Source organism: Artemia sp. Qi Xiang Cuo, chromosome 7 (genome assembly GCF_049724085.1).
Source record: "Artemia sp. Qi Xiang Cuo chromosome 7, ASM4972408v1, whole genome shotgun sequence".
Classification (NCBI taxonomy): Eukaryota; Metazoa; Arthropoda; class Branchiopoda; order Anostraca; family Artemiidae; genus Artemia; species Artemia sp. Qi Xiang Cuo.
The window spans coordinates 44,478,715-44,502,738 of NC_142800.1; the positions used below are offsets into that span (position 1 = coordinate 44,478,715).

General features: G+C 33.0%; 1 protein-coding gene across 1 annotated transcript in view; it reads right to left on the minus strand.

Annotated features, from left to right (window-relative positions):
• LOC148950318 (uncharacterized) overlaps window positions 1–24,024 on the minus strand; it is a 227,415-nt gene that overhangs the window by 101,739 nt on the left and 101,652 nt on the right. The window contains exons 7-8 of the mRNA XM_089091838.1: window positions 17,288–17,413; window positions 1,071–1,199 (exon numbers count right to left, since the gene is read on the minus strand). Of these exons, the coding sequence (XP_088947964.1) occupies window positions 1,071–1,199; window positions 17,288–17,413 (255 nt within the window). The remainder of the gene's footprint in view (window positions 1–1,070; window positions 1,200–17,287; window positions 17,414–24,024) is intronic.

A 24,024-nucleotide genomic window follows, 5' to 3' on the forward strand; every position in this document is an offset into this window, starting at 1 on the left:
ATGAATTTAAAAGTTTTTTGTTGTTGTCGTTTTTCCCTATTCTAGTTTGTGTGCGTTGTTGAATTGTTGTTTTAAGAGTTGATTTGTTTAAGTGTACTTGTATGCCATGGCCATGTGGCTTTTTTGCGATAAATGTCTATCAATCCATCTATCTTAACTGCTCCTCTACATTTTTCCTCAGCCTTTTCACAATTAATTCATTCTGTACTCCACCATTACCATTTAAAAGGTTATTCATGGTCAAATTAGGGCAACCTTTTCCACTTAATATAATGTAATCCAAAAAACTCTTTCGTTGTCTTTGTTATACATACTGTATAAAACCAGAAAAGGGCATTTTTCTTCCCATTCATAATCAAATAGAGACTGACATATGCTCCTACTTAAAAACAATCGATAAGCATATTACACTATACCTAGATTATCACATTTACCAGAAAAGTAATTACATAAAAGGCTTGGACATCGAGAAACGGGAAAATAAGCCATGTCCAATATAGCCTACCTCTAATGAAGATAGGGAATAATAAAAAAAGAGGTAGGCTAATTCTTCCAAATTTGATGACACGTGGTTGTAATGCTCCATATGACCTTTTTTTTTTTTTTTTTTTTTTTTTTTTTTTTTTTTTTTTTTTTTTGCCAAAAACTGTTAGCGGGGCTAACTCAAAACTGTTTATGAATGCCTATGTCCAAAGGACCCTATTTCCACCTAAGCTCTGGTCTACTACTTGATAGTGCAAGTCTTATTTTTACAATATTTTTGGTTATGATTCAAAATGCTAATGCTTTTTCTTAAAATTAAGCTTCTATTGAAACATTCATCTAATTTTACAGTAAAAATGGAAAATCAATAGGCATTTGCATCCCCTGTTTTCGAGCGCCCGAGTTGTATATTCACTATTTCCTCATACATCCAATACTGGAACATCATCCCCTTTTTTCATGGAAGCCTTGTCGTTTCAAGGGAAAAAAAGTGAACTTATTGGTTGGGGCTTATAGCCTAATTGTTTAAGATATCTGAAACTTAATGCTGTTTTATGTTCGCCTTTAAGTAGATAAACTATACCAACCGTTTCTTGGAATGCATGATATAAGCAGCCAAACAATGGCCAAAATGCAAATAACGCAACTTGCTGTGCCAACAGCTACTAAAAGAGTCATTTCAGATGAGACGTCAACGGAATCCAAATCTGCAAATCCTGAAAAAAAAGAGAAATACATTGACTGCTATATAGATTCTTAGTTCCATTTTTAAGGGTCATAGCGATCATAGGACAGCCTACCAACCCTTCAACGACCTCAAAGCCCCACAAGACATCGAATTTAACTTTCAAAATTGAAATTGCCTCCGAAGGTGACATGATAAATGCGGAGCCAGTTTGAGGAGCCCAAATTATGCAAACTACTCATACAAAACAAATAATTCATAGGTAAAATCAGCTGCCTATAGTAAAGAGTAACAAGGTTTCAATGTTTAATTACTTATTAATTTAATTTTTCCCAAAGACAATGCATATGGAAGTGGTGGGCGTATGAACTTCGGAGGGAGCTAATTCGATTGGAAATCAGAAGTTCTAGTTCCCTTTTTAAGAGCCAAATTAATTGGAGGGCAACAAATCCCCACAGCCTTTTTTCCCCAAATGTATCCGATTAGAATTTAAGATGGTCATTTTGTTCAAAATAGTCCAAAGGTCAAATAAATATAACTCCGAGGTTGAATAAACCACCAAAGCCCGCGGGGAAAGGGCTGTAACTTAAGCAAATGGCCCATTCTTAACATATAAGGTTTTTATGGAAGGGGTGGTCGTATAAACTTTGAACGAAGCTCAATCAACTTCGAGTCCTAGTTCCAATTTTAAGAGTCAAAAGTGACCGAAGGGCAACCAGACTTCCCCCTACGCACTTTTTTCCTGAAATGCATTTGATCAAAATTTTGAGATAGCCATTTTTTAAAATAGTCCGAAGGTCAAATAACTATGCTTTCGGTGTTGAAAACCCTCCCCAGCCCCCAGGGCAAGGGCTATAACTTTATGCAAGTTGCCCATTGTTAACATATAAGTTTTTTATGGAAGGGACGGTCATATAAAGTTTGGAGGGGCTCATTCAATTGGAAATCAAAAATTATAGTTCCCTTTGTAAGAATCAAAAGTAATCGGAGGGTAACTAGCCACCCTCCTCCATACCTTTCCTCTCCAAGTGCATCAGAACAAAATTTTGATAGTCATCTTGCTCAAAATAGTCCCCCCCCCCTGCCTCCGGAGCAAGAGTTAAATTTATACAAGTTGCCCATTGTTAACAAATAAGGATTTTTATTGAGAAGCCGGTATGTTTGATCCTGGGTCTCCAGGCCAGGATTTACCAATTTGCCCACTAGGCCCGGACCTAGGGGCGCACAATGCCAGAGGGCGGAATAAATTACCACTGAGTGATATTTTTCCTTAACAAAAACTGGACTGATGTGATTTATCGTCAAAGTGTCACGTGCACTCCGTCGCAGCGCTGCCTATTCACAGAAAAGTAATTTCAAAACAACACAGGAATTTCGTAAAAGGTAAAAAGGTTCTTTACCTTGAAGGGTGTGCTTTCGCACACCCTTCCTGTTTACCATCCCCAGATTTCTCCAGGTACCCATTTAAAGCTGGGTCGACTCTGGCTGAGCATACAGAGTCACACCACTGAACCCCGTCCGAAACCAAATAATTGGGTACACTAGGATTCGAACCATCGCCCTTTCGGACAAAGGATCCTAAATCCAGCGCACCAATCCACTAGGAATTTCGTAGCCACTTATAAACTGTCAGATGTCTCCCAAGAATCGCAGTTGAAAATTCAGTATCACCTCTCTCTTTCATTACTTTTGGCTCATCAGTTGCGTTCTTTTCAGTGCTTCTACTATCCTCAAATTTTCGGGGGCTTCCCCGAAAATCTCGCAAAAACAGAGTGGCAAAAACGCTTGGGCCTAGAAGCATCAAAGCTTGAAACCCGCCCCTGTGGGTCTCCAAAAAGGCCTAGGGTATTAAGGTGAAACTTAAAAGAAATATTGAAAGGGATGCCGAAAATAATAAAAACTAGTAGTAACCGTCCAATTACTTGAAAACCTAAATGCAAACTTACGCCTGAAGGCATAGATATGTGTTTAGGTTTTCAAGTATATTGGGTTACCAGGGTCATTTGCAAAGAGGTACCATTTCTATAGAAGCTATAGTAATTTGAAATATCATATGGAATTTGCTTGAAGGTATATACTTTGCGTACGCGCCCATACCAAACAGGTTGGTTATAATCTATTCTGATTCAAGTTTTTTCTGACAAAATTAACTGAATTTCTATTTCATGATAAACAAGTTTTTTTTTTTTAGGTTAGATCCGTGTCGGAAAAACCGGTGTATCTTTTTAGTTTTCTTTACAATTCATATTAGTAAGAGAATTGAATTCAAAGAGAATAGTTTTTATTTGCAAGGATATTAGTAGAGGAAAAAAATGAGTGGTGCATTTACAATATTGGAGATTAATGATGGAGCTAGCAACAGTGATGTAATTACTTCTTTAGTTTACGAGATTTGCGAATTTTTTGCGAAGAGGTATTAGCGTAAAGGTATTGCGATGGTTAAGAATGCCTCATGGCTAATTAAAGAATGGGGTGCTTACATCAGATACTTAATAGATTTGACGCTTACAAGAGACATTGCTAGAGTCAAATATATTTGGTGTTGGTGATATTATGACCCTCCAAGTCCCCTGGGGAAAGGGCTGCACAGTGTATCGGTATCGGACGTATTATTTTTGGGCGTATTGCTATCGCAGGTATCTATACAGATTTTTAGTAGCTCGTATAAAAGATATTACTCATATCTACGTTCTTCCTATAAATTCAACCATCAGCAACTTCAAAACGGCACTAAAAACGGCACTTTTGGTGCAATGCCCCCTATTTTTGAAAAAATACCTTTTTGTGCCATTTATACTTTTTAAATATACAAAGTTCAATATTCGAAGCTAGCTTCAGCAGGAGCTTAGGATAGTAGTGGTGACAATTGAGATATAAGGAGCAATTGTCCATTATTTTTTAAAAAATACAATTTTATGGCATTTATACTTTTAAAAAATTTAATATTCGAGGCTGGCTCCAGCAGGAGCTTAGGATAGTAGTGGGGACAATTGAGATATAAGGAGCAATTGCCCCCTTATTTTTGAGAAAATACCTTTTTGTGGCATTTTTAATTTAAAAAAAAAACAAATTACAATATTCGAAGCTAGCTAAAACAGGAGCGTCGGATCGTAGTGGGGACAATTGAGAAATAAGGAGTAAGTGCCACATTATATTGAAAAAATACCTTTTTGGGTAATTTATACTTTTTAAAAATACAAAGTTAATGGGGAAAAGATAGCTTCACCAGAAGCTTATGAGTTTATTGGTAACACTGGAAATATAAGGAGCACTAGCAACCTAATATTGTTAATAAACAATTTATTTTAATTTATAATTTTAAAAAATGCAAAGTTCAATATTCGAAGCTATCCTCAGCAGGAGCTTAGGATAGTAGTGGTGACAATTGAGATATAAGGATCAATTGTCCCCTATTTTTGAAAAAAATAAAATAGTTTGGAATTAATACTTTTTAAAAATAACAAGGTAAGTATTTTCTGTTATCTTCAGCAGGAGCGTAGGTTATTAGTTTGTACAATAGATTTAGACTGAGAATTTCTTCCAAATTATTGAAAAAAAAAATTCCCGTTAGATGAATAAATAATAGGAAGATAAAAAAATTTAAAAATTAGAACCTAGATCCAGCAGGAGCGTAGGTGAATAGTGGTGTCAAGTTCGATATAAGGAGCACGTGCCCCCTATTTTTGAAAAAAAACCTTTTTGTGGCATTTTTAATTTTAAAAAATACAAAATTATAAGATAGCTACATCAGGAGCTTAGGATAGTAGTGGTGACAAATAAGATATAAGGAGAACTTGCCCCCTATTTTTTAAAAATAATTTTTTTATTAAGTTATAAATGATTAAAAAAAAAATTTAATTATTCGATTATAGATTCAGCAGGATCTTAGTGTATTAGGGGTGAAAATTGATATATAAGTAGCAATTGCACCCATATTTTTGAAAAAATACTTTATTTCGTCATTTATAATTTATAAAAATGCAAAGATCAGTATTCGAACCTATCTTCAGCAGGAGCTTAGGATAGTAGTGGTGACAATTGAGATATAAGGAGCAATTGCCCCCTATTTTTGAAAAAAATACCTATAAATATTTCTAAAGCACTACAAATAACAGAATCAACTTTAGAGGGCAATTTATCTCTAAAAGAGGGGTTATTATTTCCTTACTAAATTTTTCTTCTTTTTTAAGGAGGAGGAGGAAGATTCATACAATAACAAACTTTTTATTTAAAAGAGGGGTTATTATTTCCTTACTAAATTTTTCTTCTTTTTTAAGGAGGAGGAGGAAGATTCATACAATAACAAACTTTTTATTTTTACATCTCTAAATCAGATCAGAAAAATAGAATAACATTTTAAGCTTTCATAAACAATCATACTTTCAATAATTTCTTTTCTTCTGTAGCAGTGAGTCATTATTTTATACTAAATTGTTTCTTCTTTTCTAAGAAATCCCCGATTTGACAGACCCAATGAAAAGGGCAAGGAATGATAATGCCACATCACTAAAATGGTCGACGATGCATAGCCCATCCATACCTCATCACCTCCCTTCCAAGCCGTTAATGCCAACGCAATCTGCCACTCATCATGAGATGCCTGACCCTTTGGGTGATCATATTGAGTTAGAAATATCATTTTTTTGTGACTGTTCAATTTGTACAGGACATTATCATGATTTTGAGCATTCTAATGATTCTACCACAGCATGCTTAGACAGTGTGGACATAGGGATAGACGAGAAGAATCTGGAGGAAATGAGGAGAAGAATCATACATGATATGGAGAGAAATTTATACAAATTGCAAGTAAGATCGCATAAAAAAAAAAGATTAAATGTGAAAGAAAAAGGAGAAGAAGATCAAAAGAAGAGACGTTGTAAAGAGAGCTATCTTTACAGAGATATCTCAACAGATAGTTTAAAATACTGTGATGAAAACTCAAAGAAAAATGCGCTTAGTGCAAGATATAACAGTGAATATTATGATAAAGATGATCTAAGAGACGAGAAAAAGTGGTTATTTAAGAGACAACATAAGAGGTTATTCAATAGAATGGATATGCCAGTGATCTATTAAATGACATTGAGAATAAGAAGGAGATCCCTAATATCACCAAGGAAATTAAAGACATTGTGTTATAGATTTCAGGAAATAAAGTTTCATATATTTATTATTATTATTTTCTTAGGCTTAAGGGTCGAGGTTTGAGAATTTTAAGAGACTATTTTCCCTATTTTAATATATTTCAAATGGTTTGTTAAATCAGAAATAATTTAAAAAAAAAAACACAAAAGTTAAAAAAAAATCCAAAATAGTTCTTGCAATACCAAAGTTATTCTTACAAAGTACAAAACTACTTAACACAAATCCGAAATAGTTCTAACAGATTAAAAAACATTTGCTACATAATACAAAACACTTGCTTCAAAATATGAAAATTCTAACAACACCCCAAATAGTTCTAATTGAATACAAAAGTTCAAACATATTCTAAAAATAATTTTTACTGAAAATAAATAATTCTTACAAAATACAAGAAGTTCTAAAAAATCCAAAATAGTTCTTACAAAACAAAAATTATTCTTACAAAATAGAAAAAAATATTTTAAACGAATCCAAAATAGTTCTAGCAGAATAAAAAATAGTTACTACAAAATATAAAATGCTTTTCAAAAATAGCAAAAATTCTAAAAACATCGAAAACAGTTCTTACAGAATACAAAAAGTTCAGAAAAATCCGGAAATAGTTCTTACAAAATATAAAAATACTTTAGACAAATCCAAAATAGTTCTAACAGAATAAAAAATAGTTCTTGCAAAATACAAAATACTTGTTACAAAACCAAAAGATTTCTAACAATATTAAAAATAGTTCTTACAGAATATAAAAGTTCAAACCAAATCCAAAGCAGTTCTTACAAAACAGAAATAATTCTTAAAAAATACAAAAAGTTTTAAGAAATCCAAAATAGTTCTTACAAAACAAAAATTATTCGTAATAAATACAAAAATACTTTACACAAATCCACAATAGTTCTAACAGAATATAAAATAGTTGGTGCAAAATACCAAATACTTGCTTCAAGACACTAAATTTCTAACAACATCCCAAATATTTATTATAGCATACAAAAAATTCAAACTTATTCCAAAAATAATTCTTACAAAGCAGAAACAATTCTTGCAAAATACAAAAAGTTGTAATAAAATCGAAAATAGTTCTTAAACAACAAAAACTATTATTAAAAATAGAAAAAATCCTTTAAACAAATCCAAAATAGTTTTAACAGAATTAAAAATAGCTTCTGCAAAATATGAAATACTTGTCACAAAGCACGAAAATTCTAACAACACCGAAAGTAGTTTTCATTTTCATTTATTTCATTTTTTTAAGGTTCATTTAGACGAGGTTACGTGCGCGCACGTAACCGCGTCTAAATGTACCTTACAAAAATGAAATAAATCCATGTCGACTTTACATATATCTCCCGATTGGTCCCAAAGAAAACAGTCTGGTTGATAAAGTGGAGTTTTAGTACTGCTCACTTTTTTGCAATGTGTAGGACCCAGTAGGGAATCCCCGCTCATTTGGAAAGGTGCCAAGCAAAGGCATACAAATAGCATGTAGTTTCAAAACGTGTTTAATCACGTTTCTTGAATGAAGTATCTGTACTGTATATTCAAGAGGTGAAATCAATAAAGAGCTTGTTACTTACTTACAAATATTTTGTATAAGTTCTTGAATGAAATGTCCGTATTGTGTGTATCCAAGAGTTTTTTGGATGTTGTTAGAAATTTAATGTTTTGAAGCAAGTATTTTGTACTTTGCACCAAGTATTTTTTATTCTGTTAGAACTATTTGGATTTGTGTTAACTATTTTTTATTTTTTAAGAATAATTTATTGTTTTGTAAGAAATAATTTGTATTTCTTACAACTTTCTATATTTTTTAAGAATTATTTCTGTTTCGTAAGAACAATTTAGATTTTTTTTTAACTTATTATATTCTGTAAGAACTATTTTTGATGTTGTTAGAAATTTTTTTGTTTTGTAACAAGTATTTCGAATTTTGCAACAACTATTTTTTATTCTGTTAGTACTATTTTAGATTTGTCTAAAATATTTTTGTATTTCGTAAGAATAATTTTTGTTTTTTAAGAACTATTTTCGGATTTTGTTTGAACTTTTTGTATCCTGTAAGAACTACTTTCGGTGTTGTTAGAATTTCTGTGCTTTGTGACACGTATTTCATATTTTGCAGTAGATATTCTTAACTCTGTTAGAACTATTTTGGATTTGTGTAAAGGATTTTTTTCTATTTTTAAGAATAGTTTTTGTTGTTTAAGAACTATTTTTGATTTTCTTAGAACTTTTTGTATTTTGCAAGAATTGTTTCTGCTTTGTAAGAATTATTTTTGGAATATGTTTGAATTTTTTTGTATGCTATAATAACTATTTGGGATGTTGTTAGAAATTTAGTGTCTTGAAGCAAGTATTTGGTATTTTGCACCAAGTATTTTTTTATTCTGTTAGAACTATTGTGGATTTGTGTAAAGTATTTTTGTATTTACTACGAATAATTTTTGTTTTTTAAGAACTATTTTGGATTTCTTAGAACTTTTTATATTTTTTAAGAATTATTTATGTTTCGTAAGAACAATTTTGATTTTTTTTGAACTTTTTATATTCTGTAATAACTATTTTTTATTTTTTAATAAATATTTTTTTTTTTTAACAATGATTTAAAGTTTTTCAACAACTATTTTTTATTCTGTTAGTACTATTTGGATTTGTCTAAAATATTTTTGTATTTCGTAAGAATGATTTTTGTTTTTTAAGAGCTAATTTTGGATTTAGTTTGAACTTTTTGTATCCAATAAGAACTATTTTTGGTGTTGTTAGAATTTTCGTGTTTTGTGACAAGTATTTCATATTTTGCAATCATTATTTTTTATTCTGTTAGAACTATTTTGGATTCGTGTAAAGTATTTTTTCCATTCTAAAGAATAATTTTTGTTGTGTAAGAGCTATTTTGGATTTTCTTAAAACTTTTTGTATATTGAAAGAATTGTTTCTGCTTTGTAAGAATTATTTTTGGAATATGTTTGAATTTTTTGTATGCTATAATAACTATTTGGGATGTTGTTAGAAATTTAGTGTCTTGAAGCATGTATTTGGTATTTTGCACCAAGTGTTTTTTTATTCTGTTAGAACTATTGTGGATTTGTGTAAAGTATTTTTGTATTTACTACGAATAATTTTTGTTTTGTAAGAACTATTTTGGATTTCTTAGAACTTTTTATATTTTTTAAGAATTATTTATGTTTCGTAAGAACAATTTTTATTTTTTTTGAACTTTTTATATTATGTAATAAATATTTTTTATTTTTTTATAAATATTTTTTTTTTTTAAAAATTATTTAAATTTTTTCAAAAAATATTTTTTATTCTTTTAGTAATATTTTTTATTTTTCTAAAATATTTTTTTATTTCGTAAGAATGATTTTTTTTTTTTAAGAACTATTTTTGTAATTTATTTGAACTTTTTGTATTCTGTAAGAACTACTTTCGGTGTTTTTAGAATTTTCGTGCTTTGTGACAAGTATTTCATATTTTGAAGAAGCTATTTTTAATTCTGTTAAAACTATTTTGGATTTGTCTAAACCATTTTTTCTATTTTTAAGAATAGTTTTTGTTGTTTAAGAACTATTTTCGATTTTATTACAACTTTTTGTATTTTGCAATAATTTTTTCTGCTTTGTAAGAATTATTTTCGTAATATTTTTGAATTTTTTTGTATGCTATAATAAATATTTGTGGTTTTTTTATAAAATTATTTTGTTTAATATAGTATTTTATAATGATAAAATATTTTTTCATATTCTGTTATAACTATTGTTGAGGTGTTTAAATTCTGATTGTCTTTATTACGACTAATTTTTTTTTTGTAATAACTATTATGTATTTCCTAAGAATTTTTGTATTTTTTAAGTATTATTTCTGTTTTTTAAGAAATGCTTTGGATTTTGTTTGAGCTTTTATATTCTGTAAGAACTATTTTTAGTATTGTTAGAAATCTTTTGGTTTTGTAACAAGTATTTTGTATTTTGCAAGAACTATTTTTTATTCTGTTAGAACTATTTTGGATTCGTCTAAAGTATTTTTATATTTTGTAAGAACTATTTCCGGATTTTTCTGAACTTTTTGTATTCTGTAAGAACTGTTTTCGATGTTTTTAGAATTTTTGCTATTTTTGAAAAGCATTTTATATTTTGTAGTAACTATTTTTTATTCTGCTAGAACTATTTTGGATTCGTTTAAAATATTTTTTTCTATTTTGTAATAATAATTTTTGTTTTGTAAGAACTATTTTGGATTTTTTAGAACTTCTTGTATTTTGTAAGAATTATTTATGTTCAGTAAAAATTATTTTTAGAATATGTTTGAACTTTTGTATTCAATTAGAACTATTTGGGATGTTGTTAGAATTTTCATATTTTGAAGCAAGTGTTTTGTATTATGTAGCAAATGTTTTTTAATCTGTTAGAACTATTTCGGATTTGTGTAAAGTAGTTTTGTACTTTGTAAGAATAACTTTGGTATTGCAAGAACTATTTTGGATTTTTTTTTTAACTTTTGTGTTTCTTTTTTAAATTATTTCTGATTTAACAAACCATTTGAACTATATTAAAATAGGGAAAATAGTCTCTTAAAATTCTCAAGACTCGACCATTAACACTAAGAAAATAATAATAATAACGATATGAAACTTTATTTCCGAAATCCAGAACGCTCTATATTTAAGGTACGTTGTAATATTAGGTATTGCCTTCTTCGTCTAACTTTCACTAGTGGTGTCTATTGCATATAATTAAGTGAGTCTAACATATGCGTTCGTGTATTTCAGTGAAAAATTGTACATTATATGTTTAACAAGTCCTCAGCCTATAATAAGTTCAATATTTAAATCATAACATGTTTCTATTGGTATAATTAAAAGTCGTTTACGCTATCTTCTGATATATACCTGTACATATCGATCTATTTACAACGTCTCTTCTTTCGATCTTCTTCTCCCTTTTCTTTCACATTTAATCTTTTTTTTTATGCGATCTTACTTGCAATTTGTATAAATTTCTCTCCATATCATGTATGATTCTTCTCCTCATTTCCTCCAGATTCTTCTCGTCTATCCCTATGTCCACACTGTCTAAGCATGCTGTAGTAGAATCATTAGAAAGCTCAAAATCATGATAATGTCCTTTACAAATTGAACAGTCACAAAAAAATTATATTTCTAACTCAATATGATCACCCAAAGGGTCAGGCATCTCATGATGAGTGGCATATTGCGTTGGCATTAACGGCTTGGAAGGGAGGTGATGAGGTATGGATGGGCTATGCATCGTCGAGAATTTTAGTGATGTGGCATTATCATTCCTTGCCCTTTTCATTGGGTCTGTCAAATCGGGGATTTCTTAGAAAAGAAGAAACAATTTAGTATAAAATAATGACTCTCTGCTACAGAAGAAAAGAAATTAGTGAAAGTATGATTGTTTATGAAAGCTTAAAATGTTATTCTATTTTTCTGATCTGATTTAGAGATGTAAAAATTAAAAGTTTGTTATTGTATGAATCTTCCTCCTCCTCCTTAAAAAAGAAGAAAAATTTAGTAAGGAAATAATAACCCCTCTTTTAAATAAAAAGTTTGTTATTGTATGAATCTTCCTCCTCCTCCTTAAAAAAGAAGAAAAATTTAGTAAGGAAATAATAACCCCTCTTTTAGAGATAAATTGCCCTCTAAAGTTGATTCTGTTATTTGTAGTGCTTTAGAAATATTTATAGGTATTTTTTTCAAAAATAGGGGGCAATTGCTCCTTATATCTCAATTGTCACCACTACTATCCTAAGCTCCTGCTGAAGATAGGTTCGAATACTGAACTTTGCATTTTTTAAAAGTATAAACGCCGAGAAAAGGTATTTTTTCAAAAATATGGGGGCAACTGCTCCTTATCTCTCAATTTTAACCACTAATATCATAAGATAATGCTACAACTATCTGCGAATATTGAGCTTATTATTTTTTTAAAGAAAAATTGCCACAAAAATGTATTTTTCAAAAATAGGGGGCAATTGATACTTATATCTCAATTGTCACCACTACTATACTAAGCTCATGCTGGAGATAGCTTCGAATATTGAATTTTTTAAAAGTATAAATGCCACAAAAAGGTATTTTTTCAAAAATAGGTGGCAATTTCTCCTTATATCTCATTTTTAACAACTACTTAACTACTCTCATGCTTAAGCTATCTTAGAATATTTATATTTTTATATTTAACTCTTAATAATTCAACAAACAGGTATTTTTTTTTTCTAAAAATTTGGTAAATTGATCCTTTTATATAAAGTGTCACCACTACTAACATAAGCTCATGCTGAAGCTAGCTTCGATTATTGAACTTTTTATTTTTTAAAAGTATAAATGCCACAATAAGGTATTTTTTCAAAAATAGGGGGCAATTGCTCCTTATATCTCAATTGTCACCACTACTATCCTAAGCTCCTGCTGAAGATAGCTTCGAATATTGAACTTTGCATTTTTTTAAAGTATAAATGCTACAAAAAGGTATTTTTTTTCATAAATAGGAGGCAATTGCTCCTTATATCTCAACTGTCACCCCTACTGTCCTAATCTTCTGCTGAAGATAGCTTCTAATATTGAACTTTGTATTTTTAAAAAGTATAAATTCCACAATAAGGTATTTTTTCAATAATATGGGGCAAATGCTCCTTATATCTCAATTGTCACCACTACTATCCTAAGCTCCTGCTGAAGCTAGCTTCAAATATTGAACTTTGTATTTTTTTAAAATTATAAATGCCACAAAAAGGTATTTTTTCAAAAATAGGGGGCAATTGCTTACTATATCTCACTTGTCACCAGTACTATCCTAAGCTCCTGTTTGAGCTAGTTTCGAATATTGAACTTTGTATTTCTAAAAAGTATAAATGGCACAAAAAGGTATTTTTTCAAAAATAGGGGGCATTGCACCAAAAGTGCCGTTTTTAGTGCCGTTTTGAAGTTGCTGATGGTTGAATTTATAGGAAGAACGTATATATGAGTAATATCTTTTATACGATCTACTAAAAATCTGTATAGATACCTGCGATAGCAATACGCCCAAAAATAATACGTCCGATACCGATACACTGTGCAGCCCTTTCCCCAGGGGACTTGGAGGGTCATAATATATCACCAACACCAAATATATTTGACTCTAGCAATGTCTCTTGTAAGCGTCAAATCTATTAAGTATCTGATGTAAGCACCCCATTCTTTAATTACCCGTGAGGCATTCTTAACCATCGCAATACCTTTACGCTAATACCTCTTCGCAAAAAATTCGCATATCTCGTAAACTAAAGAAGTAATTACATCACTGTTGCTAGCTCCATCATTAATCTCCAATAATGTAAATGCACCACTCATTTTTTTCCTCTACTAATATCCTTGCAAATAAAAACTATTCTCTTTGAAGTCAATTTTCTTACTAATATTAATTGTAAATAAAACTAAAAAGATACACCGGTGTTTCCGACACGGATCTAACCTAAAAAAAAAAACTTGTTTATCATGAAATAGAAATTCAGTTAATTGTGTCAGAAAAAACTTGAATCAGAACAGATTATAACCAACCTGTTTGGTATGGGCGCGTACGCAAAGTATATACCTTCAAGCAAAGTCCATATGATATTTCAAATTACTATAGCTTCTATAGAAATGGTACCTCTTTGCAAATGACCCTGGTAACCCAATTCCTTGAAAACCTAAACACATATCTATGCCTTCAGGCGTTAGTTTGCATTTAGGTTTTCAAGTAATTGGACGGTTACTACTAAAACTTACTAAGTGCTTGCTGGTTGCGAAAAGAGGATATCAGCAATATCTAAAGAACCACTGGTAGTATTTAGTGGGAACTTTCAAGGTATGTTGAAGAGAGATTGTAGGGCAACTAGACCTCTCCTTGCCCTTTTCAGGTGCCCTCTCTGCTCAACACTGATCGAAATTTGGAAATTGTCCTTTTGTTCAAACTAGTCAAAAGTTATAATAGCTATACCTCCAGGGATGCACTTCCCCCATAACCCCGGGGTAAGGATATCAAATTATGCAATTTGCCCATTGTTTACAAGCAGAAGGTGAAACATTTGATTCTGGGTGTATCCAAACACAGTAAGGGCATTAAGGTGGAACTTTGGAGAATGTTGAAGGGCATGTTATACAAAACTCAAAAGGCACTATGTGAATCCAATCTATCAAAAATGAGGATCTGCAATATTTTAAGAACGGCTAAGGGTATTAGGTTGAAACTTTAAGATCATGTTGAGGGAGATGTAGAAACGTGGTTGGAGGGCTGCCAGCCCCTTCTCATGTCCATTTTAGTTGCCCTCCCTCCATAAAGATTGAATCAAAATTTTGAAATAGACATCTTGTTGAAAACAGTCTAAAGCTCGAATTACTATGCCTAGTATCGAAATCAAAGTAGCGATACCAGCAGGTCTCACAAATAGGACTGCTAAACCATGTTCACCAACCTGGAATTAGTAACCCCCATTCACTTCAGTCATTTCCGCTATAAAGCCGGTTTATACGTTCATAATTTTGACTGTAAATATGCTGCTCAGATTAATAGTCGATTGTTAGGTCCCTTCAGCCGTCGTTCTCTTTCAGCTCATCTATGTGACAGGACAGCAAATAACAGTAGCAAAGAATCAAGTAGAAATGTATTGCTAATTGGATGAGGATTAAAATTAATAGATTGCTTCACTGAGTTACATTGTGGCGCCAGTATGGCGGATACAGTATTCTAAAAATTTTGCAACATGTTCCATAAAGACACAGACTGTAGCAGAGGTTTTCTTTAATATATATCCAAAACTCCTTCCAACACTCCTTAAGCCCTAATAGCGATTGTTTCACAAAAGCCTAGGCCTAACCAGTATTTGTTGAACAAAAGGACAAGATTAAATGTGGAATTCAAGTGTGATAAGTCAAAATTACATTTTTTATAACATTTACATCTCGTTTACCAATTTGATTTTCCTTCAATATATCGAAGCTCTTTATTTGGCTATGTTTTTATTTAGTCGAACCATTTCTATGAAACTTTCTTTTCACATCCATCTCATTCCGATTGTTTTTCTTTTACTTGATTTTCCCTTCCATATCGGCATTCGGCATTCGGCATACGCACATATTCGACAGATGATGAAAAACGTTTTTGTACGAAAGCCCCCTTGTTCACCTAAAATATTTACTCTAGGGCCTTGTATGACCGCGCATGCAGGCATAAGGCGATCTCCCCATCTGCTCGTTCGCTATCCCAAAAAGGTAGATAATAATACCGATCACTGTATCCCTGAGCTAAACGAGTATATTGCACATGATTGGTACAAAAAGTAAACATTCCAGGTAGAATAAAACTTTTACTTTGAACTCTGAGATTTTGGAATGGTCGGCGTGACTCTGTTGGGATGTGAAGAAGACGATGGTTGATTAGAAGTAAGTTAAGCATAAACTATTTTGTTTGCTCGGTGATAGATATTCACGAATTGAGTATATATCCAAAGATTCCGGGAATCAAGGAACGGCCGAATGGAAGCAAACATAAACAAAAAAATAAGTTTATTAGTGATTTTAATGAACTAAAGATATTAAAACATTTGTGATAACTTCCAATTTTAGCAAAAGTCCTATTATTCTTTGCAAAGGGAGCTAGAAATTTTGCTTTCATGTAAATAGGTTCATTTACCATAGAAACTTAGCAATTTACTTCGTGGGAACATTTGAAACTATTCTAAATTCTAAGCATGCTACATTAGGACCGGAGATTCAACATGTCGAAATGTCTCCATCAAAAACGTAAACTTGTACTTGTAGCTAACTTCTAGCTGCTCTATATTTGACGGATATTCAAAGACACACTAGAATAGCTTGTTTCACCTACCAAACTTCCACTCTAAACAGCCCATAGTCACTTCTTATTTAGATAGTAGTTAACTAGCTTACACAAATCTGACGCAGAAGGTTTTCCACTGATTCACGCTTAGCAATAGCAAGCATAATATTTTTAACTAGCCAAAGAGCCTGTCGCACGACAGGTGTAAAAAAAAACCTTAGCGTATACTCTTTTGTGAGGAGCGGACACAGAAAGTGGTTTATCCCTTTCCCCAAACACAGAATTCCTAGCCTCCCCCCCCAAAAAAAAAAGAAAAATGAAGTTTCAACCAAATCCCCAGCCGGGAAACAAAAGCGGATATACTTACTAGATTACGAATAAAATTCACCGTTTAATGAATCCTACTAGATTTACGTGATATCTATAATGAGATACACTTGCTTGCCTGTAGGCTTCAGGCTTGGAAACGAAAAAAAACACATGCTTTCTTGTGAACATCCGAATACTAACTGGCTCTTCTGGTTTTAAAAATCCTCTGCACAAACTGTTACCCACTATATAACATCACATGATTGTCTCCAGATTAGCGATTTGCCAGTTATTATGGATATTTACCAATTCTATAAAATAAGAGGTACGACAAAAATCCAAAAATTACCTCCATGTAAGTGCAGTGCAAGAATTAGAAGGGGTTGCGGAACCATTATTCAGCTACACGCACATCAATTCAGTAAGCTAGCAGGAGATTAAACGAAACTAAATTTAAGCTCCGAAACTGATGGACAAGGAAATAGAGAAAATATTGATTAACAATTGCATACGTCCAAGAGGACCAGGCGTTTTTCGCCTCACCTGCAACCTGAAATTTAGATGCATTTTGTGGGAATTTTTTAACCCATAAGCTCTCCAGACTCAATAGAACAGAAGCTAATCTATTAAGGTTTTACTACAGTTTATTTTACTAATAACAACAAAGCTTACCATAAGAGAAAAAAAACTAACAAGAATACGAATGACCCGCCTTTTAATGAAAGCCTTTTCATAACCTATAATAAAAAACAACAACAAAAAACGGAGAAACAACAGAAATATTAAAACCTCCTAATTAATGTCACGACATTTATGTTGTAACATCAATTTTGGAGACAAAACGTACCTAGAAAACTTCCACTAACGCAAACAGGAGGTTCATTAGGATCCCAACAGCCATTTGATCGACAAACTAGCAGTGAAGGCCCGTGAAGCCAATATCCAGGCCGACAGGAATACACAACGTTTGTACCTTTAAAAAGCGAATACAATAAGTGTTGGTACTTAACTTCTTGAAAAGCAAGAGATCATCTTATTTAAAGACTATTATGGAATGACGTAATATGAAATCCAGTTCGAATATTTTCTTTTTTATGAATCTTCGCCGGAACCGACCCTTAATGCTTTCTTGAAACAATATTAATATACAAGATTTTGTAGCAACAAAGACAATCTGCGACAAAGATTGTAACTTCTTGTGAGGAGTCCGTATAAGCAATTCGCGTCGACGTTAATAGCTGGATTAGACGTCTTGTTCGCTCGATATTTCATAACATTTTAGCTGTTACGAGGCCTACCTAGTAGGCACGAGATCGAAAGGTCGACTCCCAAAAATGGCAGACTTTTCCTAAGAAAAGCTTCGAAACCATTGCCGAATTTTAAATCAGTTAAACTTTTAAATTTTAAACATTTAAATTTTATTTACATAAGAGATGTGTTGGATGTTTACACATTTTCCAATGAGTTAAATAATAAATTGTCAAAATGGTTACCAAAATCTAAGGAAACAGACTCATATGAACCTCGATATTAATCATTATATGCCATACGTGCAAACAGCCAAAATGAGAGAAGGGGATAAAAAGGAGCATCTATGGGGAGAAGGGGTGAAGAATGAGAGAAGGGGATAAAAAGGAGCATCATTATATGCCATACGTGCAATCCAAAAAATGCATATTCAAACCCAAACTCTTCGATTTTCCCTTTGAAGATGGTCTTTAGGGCTATCCCAGGAGAGGAGAGGGGGGCTAAATACTGGTAGTCGGAGTTCAGGAGAAACAAATTTAATAATGGACGGCTGATACATCACAATAATACGAACACATGGTTTGCAATCAAATACTTTCTCTCCCCAAAGAAAATGCCTCCAAAAGCCTTTGACATTATCTGTTCGCACTCAAACTCATTTAGAGTATACTTCCCCAGCTTGACACTATAGATTAACTAAAGCACAAACAGTAAAAATAGAGACTATATAAATAAACTTTAAGAATAGTTTAGCCGGGTCAGCTCTCCTTCTACTTCCTCCTGCTAAAGTTCAAACAAACCACTCTAGCTGGGAGGTGAGATGCTTGCGCAGAAGATTTGGGCTGATATTTTTCCGATCCTTAGGTTTCTAGTATTTTCACTCTACCAGACATTCCCACCCACCTCAAATCACCGTCATTGCACAAAGAAAATTCTGATCTTGGCCTTGTTGCTGCCCATGTCAGGTACAGGAAATCTTTTATACCTCATCTGTCGAGTGGCACAATATAAGCAGATGCTGTGAAGTTATATATTGTCTCTAATTTTTAGTCCTTTTTTGCTTTTGTTTTTTGCTCCCCTAGTGTTATAGGGAATAAGCTTTCCTAGTTAAAAAAAAAAAAAACAATAATAATACATTGTGCCCACATCGCTCTTTGCTTAGACAGTGCTATGGCGCTCCCTATGATTATTTAAAAAAAAAAACTTTCCGAAAAAGAAATTTTTCAAAGAAAAGTAAAGGCCATATTAAAGACTTTTAAAGAATAAATGAAACCCAAAACAACAAAAAATTAAATAAACAATCATAGCAAACAAACATACAATAGGCACTAATATAAATGAATAAATAAACCTTAAAACGAGTAGAACTTAAATTGAACATGCAAATCAAGCTTAAAATGAACACAAATTACTACAAACAAGAGTTTGGCTACACTTTCCTTCCCTAATTGCAAAAGTATAAAGTTTACTGCGTCATTTAGGACTGTAGAATCGATAATTGCTTTTGATTTAAAATGCATGATTGGCCGAAATGCCAGAAGTCTCCATTTCAGACCCCAAACTGTCATCCAAGGGGGAAATTTGTCACAAAAGCGTTAAAATGTCCCTTGTTGGCAGCCCTGGAGCTTTAGCTCCAAAACTTGTGAATTTCTACCATTTTACGGTAAAATCTGTGAACCTGTGGCCATACAGAAAACCTGTGAAATTTCACAAGAAGCCTGCGACGGTGCAACACTGATCCCTTCCCCTTCCTAAAGCATACTGTTCTTCTCTTAAAACATATCTACAGCATCTCTAAGTCTATAAAGTATCACCATACTGAGTAATTTGCTTCCTAGAGATACCAAACTAATGCAGCTATAATTACAACACTTACTCTTACCACACCTCTTATACAAAGGTACAATTAAAGTTTTCCGAAATCGCTACGGACTTCCCCTTTTTCAAAAATCACATTCATAATCTTCAGTAATTTATCTCGAACTTCACAACCACCATATTTTAAAAACTCATTTACCACACTATCAGCACCTGGGGCCTTATTATTTTCTAATCCTTTTAGTACTGTTACTAATTCTTCCTCACGAAATAAATCCTCCATCTCTTCCAAAGTATCACAAACTTTTTCATTCTTTTCAATGTCTTTTCATGTAATTTTATAAGGATTTAACACGTTTTCGAAACGTTCTGCCCATTTCTCTTAAACTCTTTCCTTATCACCAGTTGTGGCCCCAGACCTATCTTTAACTGGGAAAACTCCAGATTGACTGTTCGCTCTCAATTTTTGATATGCATGCACAATATTTTATTATATGCTGTCTGGCTGCATCTTCCAGATCTTCAGCATTTGCATCCATGGCATCCGCTTCACTATTGTTTATTTCATATTTTAATGCTTTCTCCGCTTTCTTTAAATTCCTCGTATTTTCATGAAATTAGAGCGTGTTCTAGATAGGGCTATTTCAATTGTCCTCGAAACACAACATTCATGAATAATTTCCTATGCATTTGACAGTAAATCCAATTTCGTTGCATGTCTGTCACCGATTGATCGCCACATAAAAACTTCACTAATAACTGGATAACTATGTCCCGATCCAATATTATTTACGATCGTTGCGTTGTCGCTTGGACTAAACAGATTTATCTGCCATAAAAGACACCGAACAGAATAAGAGATTGACCAGTTAGCACAAGCAGGCAACCACCACTCGTTCCTAAAAGTGAACTAAGTTTACGGTTCTTGCTTACAAGTCACTCTTTGTGATAGATGAAAATCACCGAACAATGGAGACGTCTCCTGGGCAGTAGGTACCGTCCTACCATATTTAAAGCGAGTGCAAACACTTTAATGCGAAACTTAGACGAAGTTCTAAAATGGGGGATAGCTCTGAAAATCCATCTGCTCAGTTTCCTTGGCCCAAGTTATTTGTGGCATACATTTCAAGCGAATTAGAGGTCGGAGAAGGTAAAGCGCTTCTGAAAATCCTCATTCTCATCTCCCGTGGACCCAGTGTACTTGCCTCATATCAGGCAGATAAGGAAAAAACTGCCAGTCTACCTTTCTACTGAACAGTCACAGAGGGGAGGTGGTTTTGGATGGGCCAATGGCCTATTTTTCTTGCCTCCGATCTTACAGTTCAAAAATTTCTGTATGATTTCACTTGGAAAAAGAACCAGCATGTTTACTTATCGGCTAAAAAGCTGACGGCGGGGGTATTGAAGGTGCAAATGCCTCACTTAGGCTTTCAAGACAAATGGATAAAAATCTTGAATGGATAAAAAGCATGGTTGAATGGTTAAAACAGGAAGCAACATGCTTATATTTGTGCTAAAAAGTTGGCAGGAGTTTTAGAGGGGGATATAGACTACTTTATTTCTCGAATCTTACCGATTGAAAGTGCTTGTGATATTCCGGTTCAAATAAGGTGCAACGTGCTTTGCCTCTCATTCTGCTCATATTAAAATTCTTACATAATTCTGGTTTAAACAACGTGCCTAACGTTCTACTAAATACAACAGTAGAGGAATGGCAGACCACTGTTAAAGGGCCATGGACATGGAACGCACAGCATACATAACGATGTACCAAAAGTTGATGGTGGGAGGGGTGGACTGAATTGGAGGGTCACTTATCTACTGTGATCTTCTAATCTTTTCTAATGAAAATCGTTACATATTTACATTTTAATCAAGGTGCAGTATCCCTACCTTTCTGCAGAAATGTTGGAGAAAGGAAATTAGGGGTTGTTGGAGGGTTTTCTACTTGTACTTGGAGGGTCTTCGAGCTCACTTTATACCTTCAATGTTACAGACTGAAAATCTTCGAGACATTACACCTCAAACAAGGCACAGCATGGCTGCATTTTTGCGACACAAGAACTTGGGGAAGGGAAGGGGGTATTGAAGTGAGCACTACTAACTGAAAATCCCTGTGTGATTTCGGTTCAAACAAGAGGCACTATGCTTACTATTTTCTAGAATATTAGTGGTGGTATGGTGTGTGGGGGGATGGGGTGCGTGTTAGAGACGCCAAATAGGTCCTCCGGTTGTACAGATCGAAAATCCGAGCAATTATTTCGCTTCTAACAAGAAGCAATGTTATTATTATTATTGTTTATTTTTGACCCACATTATACAAAGGAATAACGAGGAGTAACACGAAGAAAAACACATAAAAATACAATGCAAATCAATATAGAAATCAAAGGGAACCAGTTACAGAGTAACACATAAAATATAAAAGATACTAAAACAAAAGAGAAAAAACATAAAAGGAGAGGAGAAAAGAAGAAGAGAAAAAAACTCACAACTTGAAGAATCTAATAAAGCATTAACATACAGAAATATGGACGCAAGCTGGAAAATATGAAATATAGAGCCGTAGACGTGATGTTAGAGGGGCCACTACCCCACTTGGGTTATTTAGTCCTTAGATTTAGTGCAATTCAACTTCAAGATTGATTCATGATAGTCCAACACATGGGTACTTTTAGCAAACATATTGGAATAGGGGAGGCGATAGAAAATTCATGGGTTGATTTTTTACCTCCAGCTTACTGTTGCAAAGAATCAGTTCTTGGCTCGTTTTAAGCAGAATCAGCCTCTATTTTTTTTATTATGTGTACCATAACAAAGAAGTCGTCAGTCCCTAAGAATTTTCATAATGATATATGTCGTGACAAAATTTTTGTTAAGATACAGACACATGATATATAACACATCCATTAGCTCTTCAAGGACTTTTAAGAATTAAGAAACCAGCATTTAACAGCAAAAAATACACTTCTTAGTTCAAAAGTTGATTTTCTTGCTGTAGATCAACTTCTAAAATTAACACTAAGAAAGGAGCAGAGGAAAACCTCTATTTCTTTAGTAATGAGACAACTACCAAGTTTTACAAGGGGCGCGCGATATCAATCCTCTACCTCAGTCCCAAACACAGTGAACGATACCACAAACTCACCTAAAATCATAAACAGAAATTGGTTGTAAAAGTAGACGGCATTAGACCCAAGAGAAAATGCTCGTTTTCAGGTTTGTAAATTTTTCTATGTATTTTACAAAGAAAGCATTTTGGTGATGAGGAATCCTCAAACATCTTAAGCAGTTTCGGATTTTAGTAAAACTTAAACTTGAAACTGCTATCTTGCCTGCTTATACACAGCTCCTCACTCGAAAGCAGAAATATGACACGAAGTAACAAAAGCTTGGGGAGAAAAGCTTGGGGAACAGGTAGTCCCTTCTGTTATAGACTATAAAAACTGCACCTCTGCTCTCATATTTCAGACTCTGGCTCAAGTCCAAGCAAAAAACATCCTCATCGGTCCCAGACAAGAATTATACGCAGGTTTCTGAAATATAACGTCAAGTTCTTCAGTCTTGTCGCGGGTCAGACTTCCCAGAAATCTGCACAGGTATACACTTTCCACTTACTCATAATAAGGGGACAGGATATGAAGAAAAGAGTGGGAAAGAACTAAAATGTCGGATCCGCCAGACACTAAATTCAATCCTTGAACATTTTTCTAAGCAGTTTTTATTCGAAATCGGAAAAGAAAGGGTAATAACAAAGGGAGAAGATTATATCTCAAAAAAAAAAAATATTCATGTGCTGTAGCTATTTACAACTTGAGGCTCTTAACTAACTATCAAGTTGACCAGGCAGGAGGATGATTCGAGATCAAATGAATTATTTGACTGAGGTTCGTCTCCTCTCGGGGAGGTTCGTCTACTCTCGGGAACTAGCGACTGGATCACTATTTTATGATTCTAAGCAGCTATTTGAGACTCTCTTAAGGGACAAAAGATCCAAAATACGATTAAAACCGATAGCTGAAAACAAGAACAGACTTGATCTTTCTTTCCGAAAAGTTCAATAATTTGAAGTAAAAAACACTGATGTAAAAGCTTAAGACTTTGGAGAAAAAAAAAAGTAAAACGTAATATTAAAGTATCTACAACTGAATTAAATAGAACAGTATTACAACATAATTAAATAGATGAAACAACAATGATAGCAGGTGAAATGAATAATCAAATGACATTGAAACTTATTTTATTTCAAGAATTCACGATAATGCATCCTTTGCGTGGATTCATTAAAAAGACCATTTCTCAATGGTCGAGTCAAACAGAGATCCCTTGCTTAGCTCATCGGTTTAACTATTTTATATAAAAACCAGACTATAAAATATATATTGAGAGTTGTTAATGGGATGATGAATCGGAGATGAGAATCGCAATAATCGTGGTACTTCAAAGAATCTGAATCGTATCTGGAATTGCTAAAATTTTCCTGATTATGGAAACAACTCCCCCGCGTACTTCAGCTTT